Source organism: Galeopterus variegatus, unplaced genomic scaffold (genome assembly GCF_000696425.1).
Source record: "Galeopterus variegatus unplaced genomic scaffold, G_variegatus-3.0.2 Scaffold2000, whole genome shotgun sequence".
Taxonomy (NCBI): domain Eukaryota; kingdom Metazoa; phylum Chordata; class Mammalia; order Dermoptera; family Cynocephalidae; genus Galeopterus; species Galeopterus variegatus.
The window spans coordinates 245,868-257,612 of NW_007728111.1; the positions used below are offsets into that span (position 1 = coordinate 245,868).

The window sequence follows — 11,745 nt, forward strand, 5'->3', positions numbered from 1 at the left end:
GGCCGGCCCTGGATATTAATTCTGTATTAGGATTTGCAAATATTTTCTCCCATTCCTTGGGTTGCCTTTTTACTCTGTTGATATTGTCTTTTGATGCAGAAAATTTAAAAATTTTCACAAAGCCCAATTTATCTATTTTTTTCTTTTGTTGCCTGTGCCTTTTATGTCATATCTAAGAAATGATTGCCAGATTCAGTGTCATGAACCTTCTGCCCTAAGTTTTCTTCTAGTTTTTGGTCCTACATTTAGGCCTTCGATCCATTTTGAGTTAATTGTTTATGGTGTTAGGTAAGAGTCCAACTTCATTCTTTTGCGTGTGAATACCCAGTTTTCCCAGCACCATTTGTTGAAAAGACTATCCTTTCTCATTGAATCAAGTTTATTTTTAATGTGCTTTTTCTTCCAGATTGATTGTTACCAGTTAACACATGGTTAACCTACCCTGCAAATGAAGACTGGACTTGAGGCAATACATAATTAGTTTTCTTCCTTTCTCTCTTTTTTGTGTTCCATCCTCTGCCAAGTGTTCTCTCTCTGTCAAGTACCTCCCATCATAATCTGACCCTCCCTCTTCCTCACCACTAAGGCATACTCCTAGTGTAAACCACTCCAGGAAGTCAGGTGGTTTTCTGACGTGTTCCTCATTGAGGCTGAGGGAAGGGCTGACCTACAGCCTGAGGAGGCTGGACAGCAGATCTGTTTGGGCAGGTTTAATTACTAGCCTTTTAAACGTGTGATAAATGTAACTGTATGAATCACAGTGCTTATAAAGGATTCAAAAACAACAGTTAAAAATCAGTATATAACCAGAGGGCAGCAGTCTAGGATTTGGGCAAGAGAAGGTCAAGGATGAGAAGGTATTCAGTGTGGGTTTTTATTTTTATTTTTTTAAGGAGCGTGGGGACGATACTCTTTAAACATTTTTCATTGATTAAAAAAAATTACAAACACTAGCTCATTGGAAAAACATCCAAGCAGTCCCAAAGTATAAAAAGTAAGAAGTGTAAGTCCCTTTTCTAGAATCCCTTTTTCCCCCTTTTTTTCTCTCCTGCCTGTCCCCTTGCCCTCCTCCCCCACCCTGTACCATTTCCCAGGAATGATCACTGTTCACGATGTGGCATGGGGGGTATGCATATTTAAGTGGAGTTTTGGGGGGTTTTTTAAAAGTAAAATTTCAAGTCAACAATTTTACAAAGAAAAAAATAATTTATAAACCGTGGCCTTTACTAAGCAAAGAGTGGAAGGAAGGTTAGGAGTGTATGGAAATGGCAAGCTGCTTTGGGAGCTCACTGCTCCCAAAGTGGGCCTAGTTGATCTAGCCTGGGCCCCGCCACCTCCCAGGGCTTGCGCTCTTCACCTCTGCTGCTGGTCTCAGGGAGCGCCTCTCCCTCCAGCTCTGCTGCTTCTCAAGCTTGCCCTTGAGTATTTCATGAGCTTATTAAAGGTGAATGGGATCGTTGCATTGATCTTGTTGGGATGGAGCTAGGGACAGGCTTAAATGCAACATAGATAAGAAGATAGACTGCAAAGTTCTGCATGAGAGAAGGAAACTAGTTGCTGTGCCTACTTCTGGTTGGAAAATTGGGCAAAGTTGAAAAGAGGAGGAAACGTTTGCAATGAACTTTGAAGGTATGGTGAGATTCTGATAATGGAGGCAAGGCGGGGAAAATGGAGGTCAGCACTTGGACTTTAAGAAAAGATACGGAGGCAGGAAAAAGTGAAATAAATGCTTTGTGGCTCATTTTTGTATGCATGGGAAAATGAGAAGAAATAAGGCTCCAAGGGGATTTGTGTGACGTTATGGAGGGTCTTAACTGCCAGACTGAGAGCTTATACTGAAGTTGACATGGCCTGGCGGGGAGAGGCAAGGAGCAAGGACACTAGAGCCCACCTGCTGGGGGGGTCTAACCCTGGCTCCATCCATCACTAGCTCTGGGTGTGTTCCTTACTTCTCTGTGTTTAGTTTCCTTTTCTTGTAAGTGGGTGGGAATGCTAGGACTCACCGTGTAAGGTGTTGGGAGGAGCGAGCAAATAAATTCACCTAAAGCCTGGCATGTGGCAAGCTCCCAGCAAATGTTGACAGTGACCAGATTGGAATCATCTAGGTGCCTGCTCAGTGGACATGAGAGGAGGAGCTTTTCATGATGTCACTTTTCGTGACCTTATATGAGGCAGCGAAGCAAGTTATAGACAAACAGCTGCCCGGAAGCTGCTCCTGAGCTAGTTTGTGAGTAAGTCTAGATTACTTGTGGTGTGGTGTATTCCATTTTAAATTTTGATTAGACGGAAACTTTGTCTTGTTGACTCCGTGAGATTCGTTCTGATTTCATAATCATTTAAATCTACTTACAAAAAATACAGGCTTTGGCAGCCATTAGTGAAACTAATTCATGCAGTTTTAAGGAGGTTATATTTTGACTCATAAAGGATTCTAGAGCTTGTGGAAAACCTATTTTCTCATTTACCTAATTGGTTAACAAGAGCTATTTTGTTAAAATGACACTAATTATTCAACGTTTCTTACTTTTTCCGCTTTACTTTTTTCTTAGCACTGTCACAGATCTTTCACATATCTCTTAATCTAAATTAAAGATGAGAAATTGCCTACAGAGAGTCATTTCCTCATGTGGGAATGGGCACTGAGGAGGAATTCAAGTTTCTTTTTAAGGCTACTCTAGTACATGTTCAGAGTTGATTATCATCAAAACCTTTCTTTTGAAACGCCAACGTTACGATAGAATTTCAGGCAGCTCAGATCAGGAACAATCCGTTTTTAGTTTTTAACCTTCGCTTCTAAGATATCTATATAGACATGTTTGGCTTTATTTTTTAAAGGTAGTTTAGAACTAAAAATTACAAGGCAGGGCTGGCCGGTGAGCTCAGTTGGTTAGATCACAGCCTTGTAACACCAAGGTCAGGGGTTTGGATCCCCCTACTGTCCAGCCGCACACACCCCCCCCCCCAAAAAAAAAGTTACAAGGCTGATTAGGAAGTCTGGGTACTTGTACCCTCAATTTTAGGACACGCTTCAGTTCAGCGCATTTTCAGGTACCTGTGATGTGCTGGGCTTGTGCTAGGAGCATGAGAGAAAAGTACAAGGCATTCCCGGGCCGCTGGAGGCTGCTGCTCGGTGGGGGAGGGGTGAGGATCACAGTAGGACACAGTGCACTGGGTTACGTCATGGCAGTGGCGATGACGAGAAGTTCTCCACGTGGTGTTTACCGTGAGCCAGGCACTGATCCACACACTTTTCAGATACCAGCTTATTTAATTTCTACAAGAGCAAGATGAATAATCCTATAATTATCCCTACATTACAGATGAGGAAAGTAAGGCACAGAGAGGTTAAGTCACTTCTCCACTGTCATGCAGCTAGTAAGTGGCAGAGCCGGGATTCGTATTCTCTCAGTCTGTCACCAGAGACTGTGCTACCCTGTGACAGAGGGGCAGGGGGATGGCACACAACTCAGCTGGGGGGTTCTGAAAATGTGGTGCCTCAGCAGGGTCTTTCAGAACAAATACTGGCTACATGGAAGATACATCACTTAATCATCTTGCTTGTGATCAGAAATTCTTAAAGGAGGTTTGCTTGTATTTTCTGGTTTTTTGGGTTTTTTGGTGGTGGGAGTGTGGCTGGCTGGTACCTGCTTGGTTTTTTTTGTTTGTTTGTTTTTGGGAAATCTGTTTCTTATAAAGCGAGGTTCAATTTTTATTTTTTATATATTATCATGAGGTGGATTTGTCATTTTTGTATTAGTATTAACCTTAAATTAACCATTTGCTTCAAAATAACTTTCTAGCATTTTCCAAAGGTTAAACAATACTCATAGGCATAGAAATTAGTAAATGGAAGGGCAGCGGAAAAGGAAATTTTTGGTGGATTGGTAGTTTCTTTTTTTCCTATCTTGCCCATTTTGTGAAGGGTATTTATTCTACCTTACCCGTTCTAAAATGTCCACATTCCTTCATAGTTGGTTGGGGCAAGCTATTGTTGAATAAGGGGATGGCCGTGATTTTTGCTCATATCTGAGGACTCAGTGTAAGGACTCTAACTAACATCATTGCGCCGGTCAGATCGTGCATTACAGTTGATCCCTTGGTGAGTGTGCATTGTTGGGGCTTTAGTCACTGACTTGATCGACACTAGATTGATAAGTAGGGCATTGGGGCCGGGCAGGAGGCGCTTGAAGGTCTCACTTCAGGAGCATTAAATCCTGCGTTTTCGGGCTGGCCCGTGGCTCACTCGGGAGAGTACGGTGCTGATAACACCAAGGCCACGGGTTCGGATCCCCTTACTGGTCATTTTTAAAAAAAAAAAAAAATCCTGCGTTTTCGGGCTGGCCCGTGGCTCACTCGGGAGAGTAAGGGGCTGATAACACCAAGGCCCCGGGGTCGGGTCCCCCTTCTTGTCCTTTTTAAAAAAAAAAAAAAATCCTGCGTTTTCGGGCTGGCCCGTGGCTCACTCGGGAGAGTAAGGGGCTGATAACACCAAGGCCCCGGGGTCGGGTCCCCCTTCTTGTCCTTTTTAAAAAAAAAAAAAAATCCTGCGTTTTCGGGCTGGCCCGTGGCTCACTCGGGAGAGTAAGGGGCTGATAACACCAAGGCCCCGGGGTCGGGTCCCCCTTCTTGTCCTTTTTAAAAAAAAAAAAAAAGCCTGCGTTTTCTCCCCTCCCTGCTGGTGTTGGGGTTGGTAGGTCCCTTCCACCTGATGGTAAGAGTATGAGCATCCTCCAGGCTCCTGGCAGGGGTCAAACTGGACGAGGAGATAGCTGACCTGACAAAACCCAAGCACTACACCTATTTTGAGTAGAGACACACTACCAGATTCGAGCTACGACCCTCCAAGGATGAGAGGCAGCATCGGAGTTGTTCCAGCAGCCACATGAGGCTCATCCTGTCCTGAGCCCCCGGGGAGACTGGCTGGAGCCAGGGAGGCGGCAGTGCTGCAGCCTGGTGGCCGGGGCAGGGGACAGCAGGTGCTCCCCTCCCCCACCCCCCTCCCCGGCCGCCCGCGCTGCTCGTCCGCACTGCAGCCCCAGTGTCCTGGAAGCGCATGGCCCCAGTAACACCAACTCAGAATTCTTTAGGATCTTGCAGCTCGAGGAAATCTTGTTCTCCAAAGTTCAGTGGTTTGATTCTGGGGAAGAACAGTACTAACATTTAGGAATATTCTTTCCATTTAGGTCTACGGAGTTAGATTCTAACTGGTCTTGGTTTCAGTTGCGATGCATGCAGGTTGGAGGAAATGCTAATGCGGTAAGTTCGTCTCAGACTCCTCATTTTCCTTCTCATTTAAATATTTCTTACACCAGTAAAGCAGTTCAAGCTTGCATGTTTGGGGGGCCTGTGGGATAAGGGAAAGAGCGTGGTGGGCTTTGGGGCTGGGTAGACCCAGCTGACTTGCTTATTCAGAAATCTGTTTTGTTTTGTTTTGTTTTCCTTTTTGTCTTTTTTTCGTGACCGGTAACGGGATCGCAACCCTCGGTGTCGCGCCCGCACCGCGCTCAGCCAGTGAGCGGACCGGTCTCTATATGGGATCCAAACCCTCGGCGGGAGCGCCGCCGCGCTCCCAAGCACCGCACTCAACCGAGTGCGCCACCGGGCTGGCCCCAAAAATCTGTTTAAGGGCCGGCCCGTGGCTCACTTTGGAGAGTGTGGTGCTGACAGCACCAAGGCCACAGGTTCAGATCCCATATAGGGATGGCCAGTTAGCTCACTTGGGAGAGTGTGGTGCTGACAACACCAAGTCAAGGGTTAAGATCCCCTTACTGGTCATCTTTAAAAAAAAAAAAAAAATTCTGATTTAGTGAAATCCGAATTGAAATTGATTGCTCATGAATTAAAGTATTGCTCATGTCCTGAGTAGAAAGTTCTTCCCAAATAACGTTCAGAATTACAGAGGCAGTTTAATGGAGAAATGGGGACTAGTTATTTCATTGTAATACAAGTCTTATATCTAGTTCTTCCGAAATATTAATGTTGCGTTTGTGGAGGGAGCTCCCTTTTTACAAAGAAAATTTTATTTTAGAATTTTTTATGACATTTAAATTATTTTGGGTTTTACTGGTATTTTTAAAAATTTCTCATTACATAAAGTAGTGGTTTTGGTCACCATGTTAGATTCAATGCATATTTCCATTAATCTGCATGCTTTCCTCTGTAGTCTTCCTTTTTCCATCAACACGGGTGTGCCACCAGTGACACCAATGCCAAGTACAACAGTCGTGCGGCTCAGCTCTATAGGGAGAAAATCAAGTCACTCGCCTACCAAGCCACACGGAAGCACGGCACTGATGTAAGTCCCAGGATGTTGGGCTGTCTCCTTAAGATGAATGTTCATTCTAGTGGAAAAAGTGGATTTTATTCCGAACAGTAAAACAGTGTACAATTACCGGTTCCCGCTCACTGGCTGAGCGAGGCGCGGGAGCAACACCGAGGGTAGCGATCCTGTTGCCGGTCCCCGGTCCGGTACGGGGGCAACACTGAGGGTTGCGATCCGTTGCCGGACACGGAAAAAGACAAAAAAAAAAACAGTGTACAATTGATTCTCCTTATTCAAGGTAGTTATGTACTGTAGATTCACCATGAATGCTGAATTAGTGAATGCTGAAACATCGCTCCTAGGAGAAATACAGGGTTAGGTTCCTAAAGCCTCTGGCTACATTTTCGTCATCCGATCAACACACAACCTCATTTAAGGTGTGTTTCTGTTTAAAGACACGTTATTTAATATACATTGTTGATTCATGAACACTGATCTCACAGCCAAGGGCTATGATGCTCGTCTAACATGTGTATTCCCTCCATAAGGCCCCTCTCAGCCTCCGTGTGCCCAGGAACACAAGACAGTCCTTCATCATGCACTTGGGGGCTGTTTAAATGTTGAAATCATCAATAAAAAGCCAAAAATGTGGAAAACATGGCCCTAAGTGTCCTGCAGAACGGACGCTCGTCTGCCCGTGTGAGAACAGAGACGAGAGGGCAGAGCGTGCCTCGTTTGGCCGCAGCTGGGAGTGCGGTTGGTGGCAGCTCATGTTTGGCTGCTCTACGTGTGTCTGGGAATGACCTTGAAGACACCATGAGCACTGATTTCGGGGTTTACAAGTGAATTGTAGCAAGTGGGTGAATTTGTAAATATGGAATCCGTGGACAATGAGGATTGACTGTGGTTTGGAACCTGCACTTAGACATGAAGTCCTTGATCTTCCCTTTTCAGAAATGGTTTGTGGATTTGCTATACTTGACTTCCTCAAGGTTTGGAAGCAAAATCTACGGGATTGATACATTATCAAACTGAGCTCAGAGGCCCCTGTAGCTTGTAACTAATTTTATAATAATGGAAAGTAGCAGTTTAGGAAACAGGTTTCTAGAAGGGGAGTGAGGACGGTGCAGTAGAGCCCTTTCAGGCCGCATGAAAGCTCAGCACCCCGTGTGGTTTCGTTCCAGCTGTGGCTTGACAGTTGTGCGCTTCCACCCTTGTCCCCTCCACCAAAGGAAGAAGACTTTTTTGCCTCTCATGTTTCTCCCGAGGTATGTATTATTATGTGTAATGTTTCATATAACTTTATTTTATTTATTTGTTTACTCTTTTTTTTTTTTTTTAAAGATTACTTTAAAAAAAGTAAGGGTAAGGGGATCTTAACCCTTGACTTGGTGTTGTCAGCACCGCACTCTCCCGAGTGAGCTGACCGGCCAGCCCTGCTTTATGTGATTTTAAAGAGTGCTTACTCTGACATATATACCTTATGAAATATATACCTTATAATATATACACCTTATATAATATATACCTTAAGAAAGGTATATATTTTAAATGTTTCAGTCAGGATACGGGCTAAGCTGCTATAACAAACAATCCTGAAATACAATCACTTAAACTAGATGGAAATTAATTTATCATCAGCAGTTAGAGGGGCGCTGTCCAGGGTTGACTGATGGATTCATTTTGCTGTTCTTAATATGTGGCTTCTGTCATCTCTGGGTCTAAAGTGGCTGCTCCACAACTTTTGTGTAAATCTGGAATTATTCCAAAATAAAAATTTTACTTAAAAAAAAAAAAAGAAGGGAAAATAAAAAATTTGAGCATTGAAACAGAGATATAAGAGTAGACATGTTTTAATATTATCCTTCCTTTCCACTAAGCAAGTACCCAGAAGGTAACTATTTAAATTTTTAGCTTTCGCCCCACCTTGATTGTTTTTTGGCTGTTTTCTTGCTCTGTGTACTAGTGACTTTTCTGTCCTTGCTTCAGGTGAGTGGCACAGCAAGGGCATCAGCACAGCCAGAAGAACCACCTTCTTTACCGCCAAGCACTGTGGAAACTGCTTCAGAAAATAACGGAGGTGGAGTCTTTAGAACTGTCCTGTAATGCTGTTCTGTGGTTCAATGAATGCTAGGAAACCTAAAAATTAGGATGTGGACCCATCTATAGTGACAGAAAGAGATAACCACAATAGATTATAAAGTGGAGAAGAAGATTACTGAACATGGATTATGATCTCATTTTTGCAAAAAAAAATAAAACATATACACACAGAAAAGATTCTGGAAGGCACACACCAGATTGTTAACTAGAGGATTAAATTACTGAGGATTTTTAATTTCTGCTTCATACAGTGTTGATGTGTCTGAACTTTTATAATGAGTATGTGTTACTTTCAAAATCAGAAAACAAGATTTCAATTTAAGAACTTATATAAATAGTTGATACCTAATGATTGACATATGATGACTTTTTTGTAGAATTATATTTATTATAAATACACTTATATCAATTGCTTACGTGTTAGAAATCACTGACATGAATAGTCAGTTCTTTCTGTTTTAAACTTGAGCATCTTTTGTTAGCCAGAATGTTAGTGTAAATTAACAACAAAAATGTAACTTTTGACAACTAAGTAGTGAGCCCATGGGGTGTTGTACCTAAAGAAGTGCTGGCTTGTATAAACTGAGCCTGGAACAACTTTAAGGAACTTAGTGTAATAGGAAAGACTAAAGTTACCAACCTTTAGACTGGGTGATAGTATTGAGAAAATTTCTGGCAAGGATTTTGCTGGAGGGTTGGAGAGTAAGTGGTATTTATTAAAAGATGAGTCCTGGTGGGCCGAGCCCGTGGCGCACTCGGGAGGGTGCGGCACTGGGAGCACAGCAGCGCTCCCGCCCGCGGGTTCGGATCCTATATGAGGATGACCGGTGCGCTCACAGCGCTCACTGGCTGAGCACGGTGCGGCCTGTCTCAAAAAGGACAAAAAAAAAAAAAATGAGTCCTGGGAGAGAAAGGCATTCAGCTCTATCTGAGAGTGGAGTCGTGGGGCCTGTGGTAAAGAAAAGGAGTCACTTCCTTTGTATTGACCTATAGGTGTAAGGGTGGGAATGTCCAAGATTTCCATCAAACAACAGGTTTTAGAATGCCGGTTTTTCATTTTATTGGTATAGGAGTGGGTCAGGATAGGAACATTTCCTGGAACACATCCTGGAGAACAATGCATTATTCTATAAGTGGAATGGGACAAGTGTCTGGCATTTTGGAAAAAAATATAAAACAAAAGAGAATTCCTTCTGTACTCTCTACACCAAACTAAATTCAGGTGGATCAAAGATTTGAATGAAAATGTGATTTTCATCCTAGAAGAAAACATGGGTAAAGCTTTTCTATAATCCTGGAGTGGGGAAGCCCTTCTGCACATATTCAAACTTTAGAAAAGGAAGAGATTGATAAATCTGACTACATACAAATTTAACATTTCTGTTCTGAAAAAGTACTTTAAAGTGAAGACAAATGATAAACATTTGCAATTCATATATAGACAAAAGGCTTGTTTCCTTAATATGCAAAGAACTCTGACATGGCTGTTTTTTGCATGATTTGCAACCTGTGATTTTTTTTTCCACATTCTTTTTTTTACTTATATGTCTTTAGATGCCTGCAAAGAAGACATTTGTACACCACTAACTGGAGTTTAGCTCTTTGATTTCTTAGCTTTACACTACACTGCAGGCCACACTGGCCCTTTGGTTCTTTTTTGTGTTTGCTGTTCTACTTGGAATGCGACTCTTGTGTTTGCCATTTTACATGGAATGCGACTCTCTCCTTTGATCAGCATGGGGCTGCCTCCTTATTGGAGTTTCAACTCCCAGTCCAGCCAGCAAGTGCTCCCAGCCACAGCTGCATTTATGGGGTTTGTCTACCTCATAGCACAGCACACCCCAGTTCTGGAAATTACCACGTCCATTAGTTTGCATGTCCCTTGTATACCCCTCCTCCGGGCTGTGATCTCCAGGGAGAGATTCTTTTTAAGATGAGGAACCTACCTGAGCCCTTGATGATTTACCATTATTTATAAAGAGAAGAGAAAAAATAATTCCAGCATTCTCCTAGCTAAGAGAACAGGTGTGTTATGTATCTTCTGGAAGTACAGATGATAATTTGACTATTGTTACTATTAAAATTTCTTAGCATAAAAGTCCTTTTGAGATTGAAGGTTACATGCCATAGGAGACGTGTAACCTCTGAAGTCCAGATGTCTCAGTTTGTTTTAGGAACAGCAACCTAAGTAACTAAACACAGAACAAAATTTCATTCTTGTAATCTACATTCTTAGCTGAAGAGTTTCTCCTAAAAGGTTTTTTTTTTTTTGTGACCAGTAAGGGGATCGCAACCCTTGGCTTGGTGTCGCCCGCACTGCGCTCAGCCAGTGAGCACACCGGTCATCCCTATATAGGATCCGAACCCGTGGCGGGAGTGCCACTGCGCTCCCAGCACCGCACTCTCCTGAGTGAGCCACGGGGTCGGCCCATCTCCTAAAAGGTTTTATTGTTTAGAATTTTGTTTCCTTTTACAACTGCAACAGTACTTTCCTCTCCTCTGTCCAGAATTTTTCTTAATCAGCTGCTAATTAGGGAACCCTGTTGTAGGGAGGTTCCACTTAGGAGAACATGTGTCAGCACTGGGTGACAAGGTGATTTTAAGGATTACAAAGTGGAAAGGAGAGAACAAGAACTTTAACAAGCAAAACATAGGGCGTGACATGCTCTGCCTGTATATTCTTGTTTTTGCTGTTCTCCAGTGCCCAGAGCAGGTCCTGCCCATAGTAGGTCATCAATAAATGTGTTGTCAGTTGTTTTCCTACAAAGTATTATTGTGGTCACTCATCATACTTTGCCTACTTAAATGCCTTTACTAGAGTTTATCTTTTTTTTTTTTTTTTTTTTAAAAAGATGACCGGTAAGGGGATCTTAACCCTTGACTTGGTGTTGTCAGGACCACACTCAGCCAGTGAGCGAACCGGCCATCCCTATATGGGATCCGAACCCGGGGCCTTGGTGTTATCAGCACCGCAGTCTCCCGAGTGAGCCACGGGCCGGCCCCTAGAGTTTATCTTTTAAATATTTATAAAAATGAAACAATTTCCTCTAAACCACTATTGGGCCTGACATTTTAAGAATAATAGCTTCATTGACATATAATTCACATACAATAAAGTCATCCTTTTTAAAGTATACAATTCAGTGGTTTTCAGTATATTTGCAAGGTTGTGGCACCATCACCACTGTCTAATTCAGAATATTTTCATCACTCAGTAAGAAACTACATACCCATTAGCAGTTACTTCCCATTTCTCTCTGCCCCTGGCGGCGACTAGTCTACGTTCTGTGTCTATGAATTTGCCTATTCAGGACATTTTCTATACATGGAATCATAGAATATGTGGTCTTTTATGACTGGCTTCTTGTGCTTATAATTTT

General features: G+C 42.8%; 1 protein-coding gene across 1 annotated transcript in view; it reads left to right on the top strand.

Annotated features, from left to right (window-relative positions):
- The window catches only part of ARFGAP3 (ADP-ribosylation factor GTPase activating protein 3), a 49,831-nt gene that overhangs the window by 11,544 nt on the left and 26,542 nt on the right, over positions 1–11,745 (top strand). The window contains exons 3-6 of the mRNA XM_008580002.1: positions 5,184–5,256; positions 6,164–6,295; positions 7,447–7,530; positions 8,252–8,342. Coding sequence (XP_008578224.1) covers positions 5,184–5,256; positions 6,164–6,295; positions 7,447–7,530; positions 8,252–8,342 — 380 coding nt within the window. The remainder of the gene's footprint in view (positions 1–5,183; positions 5,257–6,163; positions 6,296–7,446; positions 7,531–8,251; positions 8,343–11,745) is intronic.